Source organism: Ptiloglossa arizonensis, chromosome 4 (assembly GCF_051014685.1).
Source record: "Ptiloglossa arizonensis isolate GNS036 chromosome 4, iyPtiAriz1_principal, whole genome shotgun sequence".
Taxonomy (NCBI): Eukaryota; Metazoa; Arthropoda; class Insecta; order Hymenoptera; family Colletidae; genus Ptiloglossa; species Ptiloglossa arizonensis.
Window position 1 is genome coordinate 17,753,071 of NC_135051.1, and position 20,363 is coordinate 17,773,433.

The following is a 20,363-nucleotide window of genomic DNA, read 5'->3' on the forward strand; positions in this document are numbered from 1 at the left end:
ATCGATGGAACATTAAAACACAAATCTGAAAAAAAAATACCTTGAAATACACAACAATTAATCAAACACAAATTTACCAAAAAAGGTTCCATAGACCTACAAAGTAACATTCCATAAAAGCTCCCTTACGTTCGATTGTTCTTCCCTTGGCGATCGATTTTCGCATCAGTATCACGCACGTATCCAAAGCACACGCGCTCCAACAGTCGAGTATCGAACTCTAAAATTTCGAGTACACCGTGGTCGAAAAAATCTAGCCTTTCGCGGTACCATTAGCCCCTCCCGTTTCCTCGTGTTTCTAGAAATTTTTCGTTCCCGGTACACCGGGCCGAGGTAGTGTACACATACACCTCGCGATGTCCCATTAGAATTGAAACGCTCTGTAAACAAGATTCGAGTATCGTCGCGGGTCGCAGGACCGTGGTCAGAAAAATATTATCAAGCTGAGAAATATTAGCGGCACGAATACAACGCACCGTGCACGCTGATAGCCGGGCCAGTACCGGCTTTCTGATTTATGCAACGACGTGGCTCGTCGTTATCGTTTCTCGGACATTTAGCACGAGGTCAGCTACCGTCGGCGAGATCAGAAGACGAGCCGTTCCGCGCAATCGACGGTAAAAATTAAAATCACTCCGTACCCCTCCCTACGTTCACGTGTCTCTTTCGTTTCTCTCTGTATACATCTCGCTCTCTCGGGCACTCGAGTTACAAGCCGGCTGTATTTACCATCCTTCTCCGCGAGCGTATCCGCTCTCGAACGATTGGCTCGAGGCGTCAGCTAAATTACGATTTGGAAGGCAGTTTGACAGTAATTAACGAAGAATTTTATACGGCGGATCGAGAGCCAAGATCTATGGACCTGTTATTAAACGACTTTAATTACATCGCACTGACCACAACCACCACCACCACCACCGCCACCACTCCCGTTCCCTTACACCGTTCTTCATTTTCTACGGGCCCCGTGGCCTGGCTGTAACACAATGTATTCGTTCGTGTTCCCGATGACCATTGGTCGTTCATCGATCCTTCGACGATTTTAAAACATCGAAACGTGACTCAAGTTTCACGACCAATAAGACGTCGAACGCTTCGGGAAGGTTTCGCGCGTTTGTTTTTTCTTTTCTTTTTTTTTTTTCGTTTTGTTCGATATGTTCGATTATTCGAACGATGGTGTTCAATGTTCGCGATCTACGGTTGCTAGAAATAGGTTGCAATGTTACGTAAAGTGCTTCTTGAACGTTGAAAACAGGGAATGAAATATCAAAATGTTACAGATTATCAGAAATTCTAATCTGTATCGATCGTATTTTTGTAATTTGTTTGTTTTGTTTTTTTATATTTTGTAAATGGAAGTAATACGTGTAATATGTTTGTTTGTTTTTCAATAATTTGTAAGTGGTAGTAATACGTGTAATATGTTTGTTTCTTTTTCAATATTTTTTAAGTGGAAGTAATACGTGTAATACGTTTGTTTATTTTTCAATAATTTGTAAGTGGAAGTAATACGTGTAATATGTTTGTTTCTTTTTTAATATTTTGTAAGTGGAAATAATACGTGTAATATGTTTCTTTATTTTTCAATAATTTGTAAATGGAAATAATACGTGTAATATGTTTCTTTGTTTTTCAATAATATGTAAATGGAAGTAATACGTGTAATACGTTTGTTTCTTTTTCAATATTTTGTAAGTAAAAATAATACGAATCATCAGAAAATTATAATCTATATTTAAATTCCGAATTTTTATTTACCAACGGATTTGTAATAATATTTGGTACACGCTGAAAGAGAACTTGTAGAACACGTGGCAGTATTGTTAACATATTTAATGTATATTATTACGTATGATAATATATTACATATTACTTTGATGTTATTGTGAACTTTAGCTGTATTATCAGTTGGAATAATGTATTGCGTGTTTCTTTGATATTATTACATACTTCGTGTGAATTGTTACACGTAATAATATATTATTGTACGTATTTCATCTATATTATTATACATAATAATTTAACGAGATGTTTCTTCTGTGAGATGTCTATCGTTTACTCTCGAAAACATTCTATTAAAACTTATAACTCAAGTACATTTTTCTTTTTTTCAAATCAATCACTTTCGCGCCGTTTAAACGGAGCCTATTAAAATACATGAAATTGAATAATTCTGCTTCGACAGATGCTTCTAAATAATTATATCAGAAATTAAATTACTAGAACGAAGTGGTAACGACCGTTGAAACTTTCAATAAATTTGGGTCGTCTTCCCAAAAAACATCTCTTTCAGCCTATACGAGTAAACAAGATTCGAAGAAATGAAAAAATAAAAAACTACTTCAATTATCCACATATAGAATTAATTTTTCGAAATAAATCAAAAACGAGTGGATCAAAACCCATAATGTACATGACTCTTTTCATCCAATATGATCCAACAAACATATCGAAAAAATTATTCCTCCTAGATTTTGTTATTCCATAACTGTTTCGACTCCCGATTTCGCTTAATGGACTCCGCAACGAGAACAGCTACAGTCTCGATGGAATTTTCGACACCGCTTGAACATCGTCGATGAAACAACGAGAAGAAAAAATCCCAGCGATTAATCAGCCAATTAGCTCGCGTTAACACGGCGAGCTTTCATTGAGAGCCGTATTGCGGGGTAAATATCGATCGTACGTTTCAATTACGGGATACATGCGATTCGAGATCTACTCGAGTTGCATCGCGTGTCCCTCGTACGCGGAGGAGAGAGAGAAAAAAATCTGTTAGCGTAGATGGATCGTGATTACAGGTAGGCAGGTGTATAGTTTGGTTAGGGCCTAAATGGCAAGCGCGATAGCGATCGCCCGGTTGGTTCGCATTAGTTCGCTAATTCTAAGCTAACCATTATTATGTATCCAAAGATACACCCTTGCGGTCCTGGCCACGAACCGTCGCATAAATATTTTTCTACCTCGCAATTTTATGGGCCTATACGATGTTACGTGTCGGTATGCATCGTCGAGATTCTTTTATTTTTGTTTTTTTATTATCTTCGGCTCCTCCGCACCCCTTTTCGATCTGTTTCTACCTTATCGACGGGGATTCAATCAATCACGGGGATCGACTGGTATACGAGCAATCCAAGTACGCGATTCTTCACGATAAGAGTCCATTTTTAAATGCGCACTCTCCTTTAGCCCGATACCGCCATCTTGGATCTCTGATTGGACGAAGTTCATCTAGATCGCGGGACGATTACCGTTGATTTGCGACAGGAATGAAAGTACACTCTGATTGTAATTCTGAAGTGTCCGAGTTTGACTATTCAGGATTAAGATTCTTCACGATAAGAGTCAATTTTTAAATACGTACTTTTGTTAAAATATTCTCTGATTGCAATTCCAATGTGTCTGAATTTGACTATTCAGAATTACGATTCTTCACGATAAGAGTCAATTTGTAAATAGATACTCTTCTTTCGCCTGGATTGAAAACAGCATCAACGCATTAAAAACAGATATAATTATTATATTATGGATTTTGTTCGTTTGGATTTGAACCTTCAACACGTGGTTAAAGAAAATAATAATTCTCTTGGCGTAACATAAAGAAATAACCTCTTCTTATGCCCACAATATGTTCATATATTAATTTACATATAATTAGTCACACGGATTTACATACACTTATCGAATACGATATGCAAAACTCAGTAAACGTTAAATGTACGCTTTTAAAGAATCACTTTATATTTACACTTTATATCTACACATAGAATTAATTTTTCGAAATGAATCAAAAACGAGTAAACCAAAACTCATAATGTATATGACTCTTTTCATCCAATACGATCTAGCAAACTTATCGAAAAAGTTATTCCTCCTGGAGCACCCTGTATTCAAAAAAACAGGGTACAGCTATACGAGTGAAAAAGGATAAGAGATAAATTTTCAAAAATGTAAAAAAACTATCCCACTATCCCTCCTGGAACTTCTCGTATACATAGACGAAGTATACAATGTAAACGATACAAAAATAAAAAATATTCTAAGAAACGAATAAAAAATAAGAAACTATTCAATTATTTGCACGTAGAATCTACTTTTCGGAATAACTCACCAACGAGTGGATTAAAATCTACAGTATATATAACTTTTCGATTCGAAACGACCTATCGAATACGAAATGGACAAAAAATAAGAAATTATTCATTAAAGTTTCTGGTACTCATAGAATCTACTTTTTAGAATAATTCACCAACGAGTGGATTCAAACCTACAGTATATAAAACATTTCGATTCGAAACAACCTATCGAATACAAAATGGATAAAAAATAGGAAACTATTCAATTACTTACACGTAGAATCTACTTTTCGGAATAAATCATCGACGAGTGGATTAAAAACCACAGTATGTATGACTTTTCGATTTAAAACGACCTATCAAATACAAAGTGGATAAAAAATAAGAAACTATTCAATTACTTACACGTAGAATCTATTTTTCGGAATAACTCACCAACCAGTGGATTCAAACCTACAGTATATATAACATTTCGATTCAAAGAGACCTATCGAACACATCGCTAGCAAAATATGAAAAAAACACACCCACACGTACGCGCGCGCTCCCCATAAGTAAACTAACTCGATTTTCTCCCAAGACACCCTACAAAGAAAGATGAAACGCAGACGCGTGTTTCCGATCGTACTCCTTGTTTCTAAATCTGTCCCTTCGCGCGACAACTCGGTGAAATACGGCCACGGACCGCAATTTTGATTATCGTTCGTCGAAAACAACAAACGACCGACTACTAATATTCCCAGTCGAAAGTAACGCTTTTCTTCCAACCGCTCCGAAACTGGCCAGCGATCTTCACGCTCGATAAATTTGCACCTTCGCCATCGGGTGGAAGAGAATCGCGGGAATCCGACATTTATTCGCGCAATTTCGCGTTTCGCCCGGAGATTTTTACACAGATAAGGAGACAACTTCCTGCTTCGTTTTTGCCGTAATAATAATTTGGCCCGCGGTCGCGTCGGTCTGTCGCTTTTCTGGCCGCGTGTAATTTCGGCCGATCCTCGGAGGCTGAAACAGGAAGCGACGCTCTTCTTGTCGTGTAGCGCGCAAAATTAAAGGGGATTGGTGGGGGGAGATGAAGAGAGAGAGAGAGAGTGATAAAAAAAAAAATGAAAAGAAGAAGGAAAGAGAAGGAGCGAAAGAAGACACATGCGACGATCGGCGACGGGATTTTTAAGGAGGCGAAATAATAATTGCCGATAAACCCGAATAAATCGTTATTTCGCTGTCGGGATATCGGCGATGAATAACGAGGGATCGACACGCGAGAATCTCTCCCCTTTTCGATGTAATGCGCGCGTAATAACGTGCCGAAAAGTTTGTCGCCGCTGTCATGGAAAACCTTAAATCATTCACTGAAGCAAATCTCCACCGTACGTGGTTTCTCTCGTTCTTGTTAATTTTTCGGGTATTTTTTTCTTCGTTTTCTTCTTTTTTTTTTTGGTAAATAATTCTTGACAGAATATTAGAGGACACAGGGTCGTAGAAATAGGAGAAACGTTTTCCAGAGCGCTTAAAAAAACACGTTTCTTTCGATGTTTCGTGAATTAAATATATTGGAACGTTATATTAGTACTGGAAATTATAATCTGTATTTAAATTCGGAAATTTAATTTAGTTAGAGAATAATCGTCTTGGATCGTACGATATTTTAAACTGATTCTCGTTTCGTTAAAATTCTTCTGTATTGTGGCCCTGATTGTAATATAAAAGTAATAAATCTGATCACGGCTGATGTATCGCGGAAACTTTAATGGAAAGAAAGTGTTACCGAAATATAAATTTCGCGGATTAATGCGTTCGTACATAATGGGTTAATTAAGTCGTACTTAAACCCAAATTTTATGAATATTTATTACACATTTCAATATGATCGACAAGGGCCATGATCGTTTCTTAATCGATGAACGTAATTAGGGAAAAAGTTTCCCGATAAGATCGCGACAATCGTGATCGAAACGTTGAAAAAAGTGCTTCAGAAGATTATATCGATTTAATATTTTCGATTTAATAATTAAGAAACATCGTGACGTTCTATACGCGTACAGAAGCGTGTACATTCCATTCCACGACTGAATTAAAATATTCTGTAAGTAAAAATAAGAAAAATAGGTTATCTGTACAGAAAATTTCGATCAGAGCATCCAATACGACACAAAAAAGCAATCTACAAAGTATAAATTTCTCTAGGAAAAGTATACAAATGTATTTATTACAAAATGATCAAAGTTTTCATTTGTGAATAATATTTTCGATAAATATCTAATCGTTGGAAGTTCCTTCGGAACATCGACCGATATATTTGCAACAATCCGATCTCGTGAGGAGATGGTGGGTCGAAATAGACCCAATGGACGCGTTAATGGTCAATGAGACTTCCTCGTCAATAAATATCTAATAATTCACAAATAATATTTTCGATAAACCTATACAATCGTTGAAAGTTTCTTCGAGAACTCAACGAGGTATATTTGCAAGAATTTTGCACTTATCGTAAGAACGCTCTGGGTCGGAAAAGACCCGAAGGCGATCTAACAGTGAAGAAACTTTCTCGCGAATAAATATCTAATAATTCACAAATTATATTTTCGATAAACCTATACAATCGTTGAAAGTTTCTTCGAGAATTCAACCGGTATATTTGCAAGAATTTCGCACTTATCGTAAGGTCGTTCTGGGTCGAAAAAGACCCGAAGAGTGCTCTAACAGTGAAGAAACTTTCTCGCGAACAGATACCCAATAATTCACAAATAATATTTTCCATAAACTTAGAATGAAAGTTTCTTCAAGAATTCCACCGGTATATTTGCAAGATACTTTCTCGCGAACAAATGTTCAATAATTCGCGAACAATATTCTCGATAGACCGAATCTAAAAAAAAAATTGAAAGTTTCTTCTCGAACTCGATCGGTTCGTTCGCGACAACCCGATATTATGAGGACATGGTGGGTCGGAATAGACCCAAAGGGCGCGTTAATGGTCAATGAGACTTTCTCGTTAATAAATATCTAATAATTCACAAATAATATTCTCGATAGAATTTCGCACCTATCGTAAGAACACTCCGGGTCGAAAAAGACCCGAAGAGCGCTCTAAAACTGAAGAAACTTTCCCGCGAACAAATATCTAATAATTCACAAATAATATTTTCGATGAACCTATACAATCTAAAAAAAAAAGTTTCTTCGAGAACTCGATCTTGGACAACCCGGTACCGCGAGAACCAGCCGGGTCAACATGGACCCGAGAAGTCGTTAACGACGAACGACATCCACGGTGTATCTTCGCGAGCACTTTCTCGACTCGTCGAATTTAATGCGCGCGACACTTGAGACCGTCCGGTGTACGGGGACTCGATAAAAGCCTAATAGCGCGAAGTTTCTCGAATTTTTCGCCGGCGTAGCGTGAAATCGAGCCGGGCGGTGGTACGCGACGATGTTGCGACCGGCACCCATGCTTTGTGAATCGTAAAATCGTAATGCTCGGAATAAAAACGTCACTCGATCACCAATTTTATATCCGCGCCGTTCGAAATGGTACGGCCAGATGGTTCCGTGGCCGCCGGGCATTAAACCACGGAATAAAATTTGAGTTACGCCACTTTCGGCGCGTCGTCTTCGCGACGAGCGCAACGCGCGCGATCAGCTTCCGTGAAGTGAAAAAGACCGAGGAGGAGGAGGAGGAGAAGGTGAATAAGGTGGAGGAAGAGGAGGAGGAGGAGGATGATGGTTCGTCCGTGGGATCAGCGAGGGATATTAACTCTCCCATAAATCCTCAACGGTGGCTCTCCAGCCGCGAGAAGTCCCCTAATTCTCGAATCGTTTCGGTAGCCGACGATTACTTAACGGCATAATTATTACGGGGGAACGAAATTTCATGGAAATTTCTGTGATCGGCTCCCGAGGGCGCTTCCCGTGAATAAATAGATCTAGTGTAGTCCGTTCAATGAGACGAGACACCAATGTTTACATTAATATCCGATCGGTTAAACGATTCGCAGCTTATCCAGACATTTTCTCTGGAAATGATTTCGCTCGCGAGAAGAACACTCGACGATCACTTTTCGATCGAGTTTAGCTCAGCTGACGGGGATTGAAGAATTGAGGATAACAGATTTCAGATGTAGACTTAACTTTGAAGTTATCGACGATGTTTACTCGGTGAAGTGTAACCGCATTTATCGAAACTGAAGGTAACGAAGTTGATACGACAATTGACCAGTCGTGGTTTACTATTTTAAGTAATCTATTGTTATTTTCATAAAATTTTAGTATCAATTTTGGAATCCTTGCTGAAGGAATTTTTTGCTACCATAGGAATTTTCTTTTCGGTTCATCGTTTTTTGGGATACGTAACTTTGAAGTTATCGTCGATGTTTACTCGGTGAAGTGTAACCACATTTATCGAAACTGAAGGTAACGAAGTTGATACGACAATTGACCAGTCGTGGTTTATTATTTTAAGTAATCTATTGTTATTTTCATAAGATATTTTCATAAAATTTTAATATCCATTTTCGAATCCTTGCTGAAGGAATTTTTTGCTCCCATAGGAATTTTCTTTTCGATTTTCTAATCTTTTTACAAGATATGTAGGTTAGTGTACCACGTGTGTGGTTTCGTGTGAACGTTTTTAAAACCTTCTATTTTTATTGTATCCTATAAAACGCAGATAAAAGAAGAATAACAGACTTAGAAAAAGTGTTCGTTTAGAAAATTAAGTTATTCTGAGTTTTGCTATCGAATTACTTCTACGCTTAGCTACGTGGCTGTGAGAATATCGAAACGAATCGAAAGAATTACGAGAAACAGTTGTCCCGCGTTAATTTTATTTTATTGAGTATAGTGAGCAGCTGCTCGATCATGGAGCATTTCGAAAGATCAATCGAATTTTCAGCCGTGAAATCAATTTTATGCGACACGATGTTCTAAACGTTTATTGGCCAAAGGGCCTAATACACTTCTTTTGATCTTGGATCGCGCGACACTTTTATCGATCACTAAATTCTCTCCTCCGTTCCGTAATACGCGTTAAAAGAACAAGATGAAATATAAAGAATAGAACGTGAATAATTTTCGACCGAAGTGGATAAAATCGAATTGAAAATCGACGAACATTGAGCAACTTTGAATAAAAATTCACATCGAAGTCCTTCCCATCGTATGTACCAATATTAAACGTCATCAAGTTCTATTTGTTTACCGTGAGCAATTGGCAGCTATTAGACTTCCTGTAGAAAATTATGCAATTTTATGGTAATATCCTAGATTGTAAAATTATACGGTGTGCGCGCTAAATACATACTATTAACGTTATAACCAAACGAACTAATTCTATCCCAATTGCGCGTAGAGGAAATTAATGCGATTATTAGAATAATTTCTTAATACTGGATTCTTGGCAAACTCGTTTCACGATTTGGACACAGAAACTGAATGATACAATTCGGATAATTTAAAAATGAAAAATATCGTCTGTATGAACAGTGTCAAAATTTCTTTAAACAATTCCCGTGTCGACAAATTCTACGTAGAAATTTAAATAAAAACAGAAACATCGATTAACGAGAAAATAATAACTATTCAAATTTTAAAAAATACCAAACATCGAAACATTCAAATTTCTTTATCCAATTGACCGAAAGCATCGATCCAAATGAAAATAATAATTATTCCGATTTTATGTACGTCGAACATAAATTTATAAAATTGTATATTTATCGGACACGTTCGCGCAAACGCGACGCAAAACTTTATTAAGCAAGTATCGATCACGTTGGAAAAAAGTAGAAATAATGGTCACGATGATTTTATAATAGTTATAAAACTATTAAACATCCGAGTATATAAAATTCATTATTTATTGGTCAGTTGCGTGCAAACGTGACGCAAAATGGCAGATATGCGTTGAAAAGTAGCGAGGCGAATGATCGCTAACAAAAATCGAGGAGGAGAGAACGGAATCACCGGTAATTTTCTTTCGCGATGAGTGCGTGAAAAATTGTTAAAAACCGTAATTCCAGGCATCGAAGAAACGTCTGAAAATTAGCGGAAAACAATTTCGTCCAGGGCATCGCCGTTTCTCTTTCTGTTCATCGACATCCGCCGGCGGAACAGGAAATAATTACACGTCTTCGTTTTCCGAAGGGACGCATGCAAGAATGTCGAGCAATTTCTTTTCTTTTTTCATCTTCTTCTTTTTTCTTTTTTCGAGGACATCCCACTTACCAATGTTATTAGAGGGCAGGAAAAAGCATCTGCCCTCCGCTCCGCCCTAAACCTTATACGCGTTATTAGCAGATTATTCCTATTTCCGTGTTTCACGTGCTCGAAAACGATCGGACGAAAAAACACACCTGCGTTTCGGCAATACCTTCAATCATTTCGTTACTCGCCGCTAATCATTTAATTTAGAAAACCTCGTGGTACACGCTCGTTCGTCGAGCCCTCTTCGTTGCAATTACGAGAAGAATCCGTGGTTAAAGAATCGAAACACGTTCGTTCGAAATTTGAACGTTAAGAGTTTTGAGAAATTTTCATTTTAAGAAATTTATCGTAGAATTCTATTTTGGTAGAAATTTACCGAATTGTTTAGATCGAAACGCAGAGAAAATATACAATTTACGGTAAAAATAATTCTGACGAACCGGTTGAGCGACTCACACATTGTAAAATTGTTATTACGTTGTATTGTAATTATTTGAAGAAATGGGAAGGGAATAATTGTATTCTGATATTGCAAAGTTTCTGACATTGTTACGGTTTGTATACTGTAAATAGGAAATGCAATAAATATGAAATAGAATTTACACCAGAACGTAAGGTTCTAAATTCGTTAAAGAAACCAACATGGAAGATGGTCGTTGAAATAATATAACATCTTAACGTCAACGTCGTTAATAACCAAGAAATTGGTACGACATTGACCTATATTTAAAAAAAGAACTATAAATTGAATATAGTTCGATACGTATACGTTCTTTGTAACACAAGATGAATAATTTTCCAATATTTTTTGTGAGTGCATCTATAGCTTGAGTAAACAAAAATACAATATTTTCACCTCCTCGTATCCAGATATTTGCATTAAAATATCCTTATTTGAATGCACTGGTAATTCGAAGAATTAACTAAAAGTTGGCTGACAGAGTCGATGTTACATATTTGTCTCATTTCGATAAGGTGGAATGTCTCTCGAAGAACCGAAAAAAAATTAATTGTCACGGAGAAGAACATTGTACAGTATAAATCATTTTTTCATTTTCTTCCATACTGAACGACATTCGTGAGAATATTTTTTTCAATACCAACCATCGGTTGTTCGTGAGACATTCCACCTTGTCAAGATAAAACAGACATCCTGGATACAAGCAACTATGAACTAAGAGTACATAGTAATCTTAGTACTATAACTACGAACTAAGAGTACATGGTACTCTTAGTATCATAACTACGAACTAAGAGTACATAGTACTCTTAATACTATAACTACGAACTAAGAGTATATAGTACTCTTAATACTATAACTACGAACTAAGAGTACATAGTATTCCCAAAGTATTCCTTAGTACTATGACTACGAACTAAGAGTACATAGTATTCCCAAAGTAAATCGAACTGAATAAATCGAATTGAAAAAATCGATTGTCTATCGTTGCAGGGCAAGCGGGAGTCAATCAATTGGGCGGTGTCTTCGTTAATGGACGACCATTGCCCGACTGTGTTCGACGAAGGATCGTGCAACTCGCTTTGGTCGGTGTAAGACCTTGCGATATCTCGCGACAGCTTCTCGTCTCCCACGGATGTGTATCGAAGATCCTGACGAGATTCTACGAAACGGGAAGCATCCGACCGGGAAGTATCGGAGGAAGTAAAACGAAGGTGAGCACTAGTTCACATTTAACGAAGGTGAGCACTAGTTCACATTTAACGAAGGTGAGCACTAGTTCACATTTAACGAAGGTGAGCACTAGTTCACATTTAACGAAGGTGAGCACTAGTTCACATTTAACGAAGGTGAGCACTAGTTCACATTTAACGAAGGTGAGCACTAGTTCACATTTAACGAAGGTGAGCACTAGTTCACATTTAACGAAGGTGAGCACTAGTTCACATTTAACGAAGGTTGCGTGTACATCGTACAATCGATCCGAATCGCGAACACTTCGAGGAACTATGATACTAAGAGTACTATTTACATTAATACAAGTACTCTTGGTACTCTAACTACGATATTTATCTACCAAATTTATGGTAGAATTCTATTTTGGTAGAAATTTCGTATGTACTCTTGGTACTATAACTACGATATTTATCTACCAAATTTATGGTAGAATTCTATTTTGGTAGAAATTTCGTATGTACTCTTGGTACTATAACTACGATATTTATCTACCAAATTTATGGTAGAATTCTATTTTGGTAGAAATTTCGTATGTACTCTTGGTACTAGTACTACGATATTTATCTACCAAATTTATGGTAAAATTCTATTTTGGTAGAAATTTAGTACGTACTCTTGGTGCTATAACTACGATATTTATCTACCAAATTTATGGTAGAATTCTATTTTGGTAGAAATTTAGTATGTACTCTTACTACTATAACTATAAACTAAGAGTACATAGTACTCTTAGTACTGTGACTACGAACTAAGAGTGCATAGTATTCCCAAAATAAATCGAACTATACACATTTCAACAAATTGTAGAAATTTCATACAAACAAGCGAAGAACATTGAACTTCCTGATCTCCTTTCTATTAGCGTGATATTTTCACTGAAGGTCGTTTGAAGGTCACAGATCATTGAATTCGCGTCGATGGACATTAAGATTAACATTGGAGCTGCATTGTAAAAAAACGCACGTTAATGTGCAAACAATTTCAACAACCTTGAAAAGTCGAGAAAAGAACGACCTTGAAGGAACAAACAAATTGAAATCTTAATTTGTTCCGACACGTGTTTTTGCATTGAAAAAAGTAACGAAGATATTAAGGAACACGAGATAAACGAAAGACCCTGTATATGTTCTACCTGTTGTAACGCTAGAAAAGTGTCGTATTAGCATATGTTAAGAATTGTTTAAAGCATTTTAAACTTAACCAATACCGACATTTTACATTACATTACAACTTCGACTATTTACATTGGATAATTTTCACTATCTTATAGACGAGCGATATCGAACAATGTTTACACGCTTGGTAACTTACTCGAACACTGGAATCTTTCCACTAATGTACAAGTTTCAAGGTCTGTAGAAAGGAGACATTTACGGGCCTGAGTTTATGTAACATTTTTTACCAACGTAACGAGTGGTATTATATTCCCTGATTTTGGGCCCTTATTGTTACAAACAACCTATACCTGCTGATTCATATGCCGATAATGTTTACGACTTTCTACATTGTCACATATACTTACGAATTTACTATACCATATTTTCACGTAAGCTCCACGACACTCCTTGACCCCTTCGGGAACGAAATTATTTCGCTCGAAGTAAATAAAAATTCAAAATAATACCGAAGAATTTAATTATCAGCGTTCGTTGACAAATTAAACGATGATATTTTAACCACGATGAAGAAATTGCAGAATACATTACTGCTAGGTGTAGAAATAATTTTAAAGATAGTATTATATCTGTTTTACTCAATGGGTCCGTATAATTTATTTTATTTATTTTCCCTCTTATCGTTTTTACAAAATGTTCAATTTCCTACACACGATCATGGTGCAACGTTTCTCGAAGAATTGAATTACCCGACGAACAATTTATTTTCTCCCCTACCATTTCTTCAAACTATTTAATTTCTCATATACGTTTGAAAACGTGCGAAGCGTACGCGAACATCGTGGAACGTTACTTGAAAAATTGGATTACATTGCTCAAAGGCACACGTAACAACCATTTCCCTCCCTGGCGTTCCTTGAAAATATTTCATTTCCCACACACCATTGAGAATATGCGAATATATTGCTCGGAGGCGTACGTAACGACCAATTTATTTTCCATCCGACCGTTCCTTAAAACTAATTAACTTCCCACGTAAGTTTGAAAATGTGCGAAGCGTAAACGTTTTTTTATGAAAAATTCGGGTTACATTGCTCGAAGGCACACGTGTAAACCATTTTTCTTTCTACCATTTCTTCAAAATATTTCGTTCCGTGGCACAGTGTGATATTTTACACAATAAATTGAGAAAAAGTAACAAATGATCATAAATTTATGCGTCTGAACATTTTTTCGTTCGCATAAATTCGAATCTCACGATAAAATTGTTAAACAACGATTCGTTTACACGTGTGTATATTCTCCCAAAGAGGTTAGGAATATTTCTTTTTAATACTTCATTTTCCACCGTACGGTGATATTTCACGCGAGAAATTAAGAAAAAAGTAACAAATAACGCGTCTGAATGTTCTTTCGTTCATATAAATTCGAATCTCACGATAAAAGTGTTAAACAACGATTAATTTACACGTGTGCATATTCTCCAGAAGAGGTTAGGACTATTTCTTTTTAATACTTCATTTTCCACCATACGCTGATATTTCGCGCGAGAAATGAAGAAAAAAGTAACGAATAAATCGTTCAGACGTTCTTTCGTTCGCATAAATTCGAATCTCACGGTAAAATATAAAAACGGTAACCAGAAAAAGGTTAAAAAACGATTCGTGTACGCACATACGTATTTCTCTGAAGAGGTTAGGTCCATTTCTTAAAAAATATTTCCTTTCCCTTCATAAGATCTTTCACGCAGGAAATTAAAAAAAAAGAATAACAAATAACGCATTTGAGCATTCTCTCCTCGCGCATAAATTCTCTCGATAAGAGAGTGAAACGTTTAAAAAGGGACGACTCGTGTACCTCTGAAGAGGTTAGGAACAGGATGGCGCCATAGAAAATGAAGGCACCGAAGACGGAAATCGACGCGGGTCGTTTCTACCCCTTCCTATCGAGTCGCAATTAGGATTGCCACTACGTGTGAGCGACAAAAAGCGTAATAAACGGAGGAAGGACGTGTGCGTTATGGGGCGGTGACCCTGACGTGAAAGAGAGAGAAAGAGACAGTGAGGAAGAAGGGAACGAGTACGAGTAAAAGAGACAGAGAAAGAGAGAGAGAGAGAGGACGAGCCTCGAAGTCATTGGGCCGAAGTGGCGCTGATGTGATTTTAAGTAAGGGCTGCGCGAGCCGACAGTGTACGCAATTATCCAAACACCTTGCAGCGGCCATGCATTTGCATAATTTCATGGCTTTGCACGGGTTTTCTTGGTCGCGGCCTCGCTGTCGCGCGGAATTATCGGTGGCAGCGTCGAGTACCGACGCGGAACGACGCCGGTCAGAGAACGATCACAGGACATCGCGATCGTAAAGACGATCGTTCGACCGAAAACGGCTCGAATTAGAAGCACTTACAGGTCTTTAGACTCGCTCTTATGAGAAAAGTGAATACATACCCCCCGTGGGACACCGGAGAGCGCACGGCCGTGTTTTAACGCGTGTCCGATTTGAAATTCAAATTCATTGTTTACGACACCACCACCCTGGGCGCGATTTCCCCACGATTTACGATATTAAAAAACTTTCATTGAATCTCCCATCCCTCCCTAACGAGCTACCTGGAAGATTGAATTGATCGTTCAATTACGATCGAACGGACCCGGTGTATCGGTGACACGGAGATTGTGGTCGTGAGAGCGCGCGATGCCTCCGCGAACGTTTACGGTGAACGCTTCAGACCCGATTTTAACCGTACGCGGGACCACGGTTTCGTTATTATCGTGTCCGAGATCGATAATTGCTCGCGTTCCTCTCCGGGAATTTTTCAACGATTCGGCGAACGATTCTTTCGAATCGGTGATTTGCAAAGAGATTGTAGGGTTTAGGGAAGAAACTATGCGAAAATTTGAAAGAGAGTGGTTTTAGCGAAGAATATGACATCTCGATGATTAGTGCTCGTGTTTTTTCTGGAAACTTTTCAACGATTCTGCGAACGATTTCAAATCGGTGATTTGCAAAGGGATTGTAGTGTTTAGGGAAGAAACTGAATGCGAAAATTTGAAAGGGAGTGCTTTTAGCGAAGAATATGACATCTCGATGATTAGTGGTCGTTTTAATCCAATTTTCGATAAGTGCTCGCGTTTTTTCTGGAAACTTTTCAACGATTCTGCAAACGGTTCTTTCGAATCGGTGATTGCAAATGGATCGTAGGGTTTAGAGAAGAAACTGTATGCGAAAATTTGAAAGGGAGTGCTTTTAACGAAGAAGAAGACATCTCGATGATTAGTGGTCGTTTTAATCCAATTTTCGATAAGTGTTCGTTTTTTTTTCTGGAAACTTTTCAACAATTCTTTCAAATCGATGCTTTGCACATAGATCATACGGTTTAGAAAAGAAACTAAATGGGAAAATTTGAAAGAGAGTGCTTTTAGCGAAGAAGAAAGCAATATCTCGATGGTTATCATTTCAAGACCGATGGGATGACCGAAATCGCAATTCACACTTCTTTTTCTTAAACAATTAAACACCCAAAATTAATCTTTTAAGAAGAAACTTAATACCATTCCATCATCGATGTCGACACTTGCCATCTAAGTCTTCAAAGTGTCGCTTCGTTCAAACTTTATACTCCTTCTCTTAAGACGATTAAATCTTCGTCCAATATTCTTCTGAATCGAAGAAACAACTTCGATATACATTAGATAATTCAAAAATACATTAGACAATATTCGTGCCTTTTCACCACCAAGAGACACCGCTGAAAGATCCTCCGCTCTTTTAATCCAAAACACGATCCATTCTTCCGAGTCTTCGAAATACAACTTCCAAAAGCAACGATCCCTTCGACTTCCCACTTCTTCGTCCAATATTCTTCTGAATCGAAGAAACAACCTCGATATACATTAGATAATTGAAAAATACATTCGTGCATTTCACCACCAAGAGACACCACTAAAAGATCCTCCGCTCTTTTAATCCAAAACACGATCCATTCTTCCGAGTCTTCGAAATACAACTTCCAAAAGCAACGATGCCTTCGACTTCCCGTTTCTTCGTCCACGAGGATTAAACGCTCATAATCACCCTTTCGAATCGAAGAAACAACTTCGATATACATTAGATAATTGAAAAATACATTCGTGCATTTCACCACCAAGAGACACCGCTGAAAGATCCTCCGCATTCCGTTTCCCTGATATCGCGAAACGGCGGCTCGCAGAAAATTACGAGTTAACGAGTTTCAGGGCGCGCAACAACGATACCTACCTACCTACCTACATCGTATACAGAGCATTTGCACGCGTTCGATAATCAAGGCCCACGGGGTGGCGAGGTGGATTATCTCCGTCCAGATGAATCTCGCGGAACGACGTTACGAATGCGGCCGACAAAGAGGAGACTGCCGTGCGTGTTGTATTACACGTGTGACGTCACTAATGACAATATAATTGCACGCCGGGCGCATACACGGTGGATTTCTTGCCGATTCCCCCGGCCAGGTTTGAACACGCACCGCGATCCCGGTTTTCGGCTTAATGAATTTATTTTAATAATGCCGGCGTCGGACATCGTGCATCGACCTCCGGATGGATTGTCGACGCGGCCCTCTTCGCTCGATCTCACACCAGCTTCTCCGCGATGGGAACTCGAAGAGCGTATTGAAATTCCGTGTGTGCGCGTGGGGACGATCACGAGCGCATGTAAACGATCGTCATCAGCGGCCATTATCGCGGACGTATTCCTTTTTTGCGCGCGACGCAACGTCAAAATAGTCAAAGATACCGTCGGATAATGCGTTTCGCCGGGTTTCCACCGGAACGACCGGTCGATCGTACTTTTGCTCGTTGAACGAACGGGTATCGATATTTTCGTGGTATTCGTCTGCCAGGCGTCGATGGACGCCGTGAATACGAATAATATGGGAGATTTCAACGCCCGAGGGAACAGTGTTGCGGACCGCGCCAGAACGAGTACGGTGCAATTTCGGACGATTAGTTTTCCTTCTTTCGAAAGGTAACACGTTGAGAGCTTCTCTCTCGTGTGTTCAATCGTGTTTTATACGATGTAGATAGGTACTCCAAAGGGGTGGAGTGTATTTGGTAATTGGTGAATGAATCTAAATTTGTTTTTTTATCATGGATCGTAGCATCTCGAAGGATCTTCAAAGCGATGATATTTGTTTTTTAGGTACAAGAACGTATTGGGTTGTTCGGAAAGTCATTTCGCTTTCCAAAATGGGGAATATGTAATTTAATCGAATGTTTACACGCTCTGAAAAGATCGTGTTTCATTCTCACCAAACAAAACGAAATGACTTTCCAAACCCAATGGAAAGTCAATGTTTTACGATTGTTTTCCCTGGTTCGAGAAGATATTTCTTCTATGTGTGTTCAATCGAACCCTCTCGTACAATGTAAATATTTAGAACGTGTAGAAAGTTTGTCGAGAATATTATAAATTTCTATACACGAGTGAAAAGATTCACCTAATTATGTAATTGCACGGTAGTTTTAAATCGGTCGACATTTCCCGAAAGTTGCTCTCGGCGTTCTCTTTCGCTTCGAGCGACGAAACGGTGGCCCAAATTTTCGCCAACTAACGAAAAATAAACGTGGACCGTCGAAACACCATGAACGATCTTCAAAGCGATGATATTTGTTTTTTTACGTACAAGAACGTATTGAATTGTTCGGAAAGTCATTTCGCTTTTCAAAATGGAGAATATATAATTCAATAAAATGTTCATACGCTCTGAAAAGATCGTGTTTCATTTTCACCAAAAAAAAAAAAAACGAAACGATTTTCTGAACAACCCAATAATATACAGTACAATTTTGATAATCTTATATTAAATGATTTTACATCCATACCGTAAGCATAGTTTACGAATTCCATTCGGCATGATTCTACACGTTCTACATTTTATTTTTCTCAACAAATCGCATTACTGTATCAACTACGATTATTTTAACAACCCGTTTTAAGTGTACCGTGTAATGATACACCATTTCGTAGATTCGATCTTACAGTTCGAATGAGTTGAAGTCGTCAGTGTATAGAACATATTACGTGTCAAGTATCGAATCTTTCAACTATCGAAAACACCTTCGTGAGACACTTAAAACTTAAACTCAAATATTACTTTCGTATCGGTCAATTGTATTCACGTATGTTCACAAATTACGAAACGAAAGAAAAAACGAAAAATTTCAACACGAAACTCGGTTAGATCGCTCTCAATCGCGAGTACAATCCTAAATGTTCCACGAAACGTTTACAATTATTCATCGTGGGTAGGAATGCAACAACGAATCGCGTAAAGTTACGTACCCGATGAAATTCATTCATCGGTAATCGTTTTTGCCGCGTTCACGTGAAGTCACGCTCGTTAACGCGGCCGCTTCATTATTTCCCGATCGAGCGGTTAATTCGCGAATTAATTGTAGAACTATCGGCGATCTACACGTGTTCACGGTACGGTGTATGTAACGTTTTCGAAGCGTGTCCTGGTACTTTCGTCGTTATCTCTGGCCCGTGTACGTGCTCGAACCGGCACGATACGCGTCGGATAATGAACTCCCATCACGGCAGAGGAAATTGTCTCATGAAAAATGTACGCCCCGTCGAAGCTCCGATAATAAAGTGGAACGTCCAAGCCGCGAGAAAATCGCGCGCAATCATCTTCCACGTCTTCTTTTTCCGTGTTTGTTTAACTGGCCCTTTCACAGGTGTTCCGCATGATCTTTCAGAACCACCGTTCCCCCTTCCACCATATACCCATCGTCTTTCGTCCCCGTGTCTAAAGCTTTGATTGCCGTTCATTTATGGGAAAAAATTGTGCGACTTTCCTGGAACGTATGCCGAGTATTACCGGAATTAACGCGGTAAAGTATACGGTCTTGCAATGCAAAATTACCGATTCCGTATCCGCGAAAATATTGAATTTAGAGCGAAGTGGCGTTGATACTTAAAAAATGTGGGAAATTACACGCTCTCGATGGTGGGATCGAGGAGGGAGAGGCGAGTGGTTTGGAAAAATTATACATTTTGCAGCGAGAATATCAAACTATTATAAACGTTCCACTTATAATAATTTGTAATACGTTTCGAGTAGTCGTTTTGCTACGGTTTATAATCCGTCGGGGTCTCTTTTCGCTCGCGATTAAATTTCTTTCGATGTTCGTATTCTTTGAACGTTCAAGTGACGTTACTATCGTTGGTAACGTTACCACAAATTGTACGATAATTTATATAAATGGTATATCACCTTGAGAAACAAG

At 38.3% G+C, this 20,363-nt stretch overlaps 1 protein-coding gene across 1 annotated transcript in view; it reads left to right on the plus strand.

Annotated features, from left to right (window-relative positions):
• The window catches only part of Poxn (paired box pox-neuro), a 51,538-nt gene that overhangs the window by 15,873 nt on the left and 15,302 nt on the right, over positions 1–20,363 (plus strand). The window contains exon 3 of the mRNA XM_076308491.1: positions 11,734–11,954. Within this exon, the coding sequence (XP_076164606.1) occupies positions 11,734–11,954 (221 nt within the window). The remainder of the gene's footprint in view (positions 1–11,733; positions 11,955–20,363) is intronic.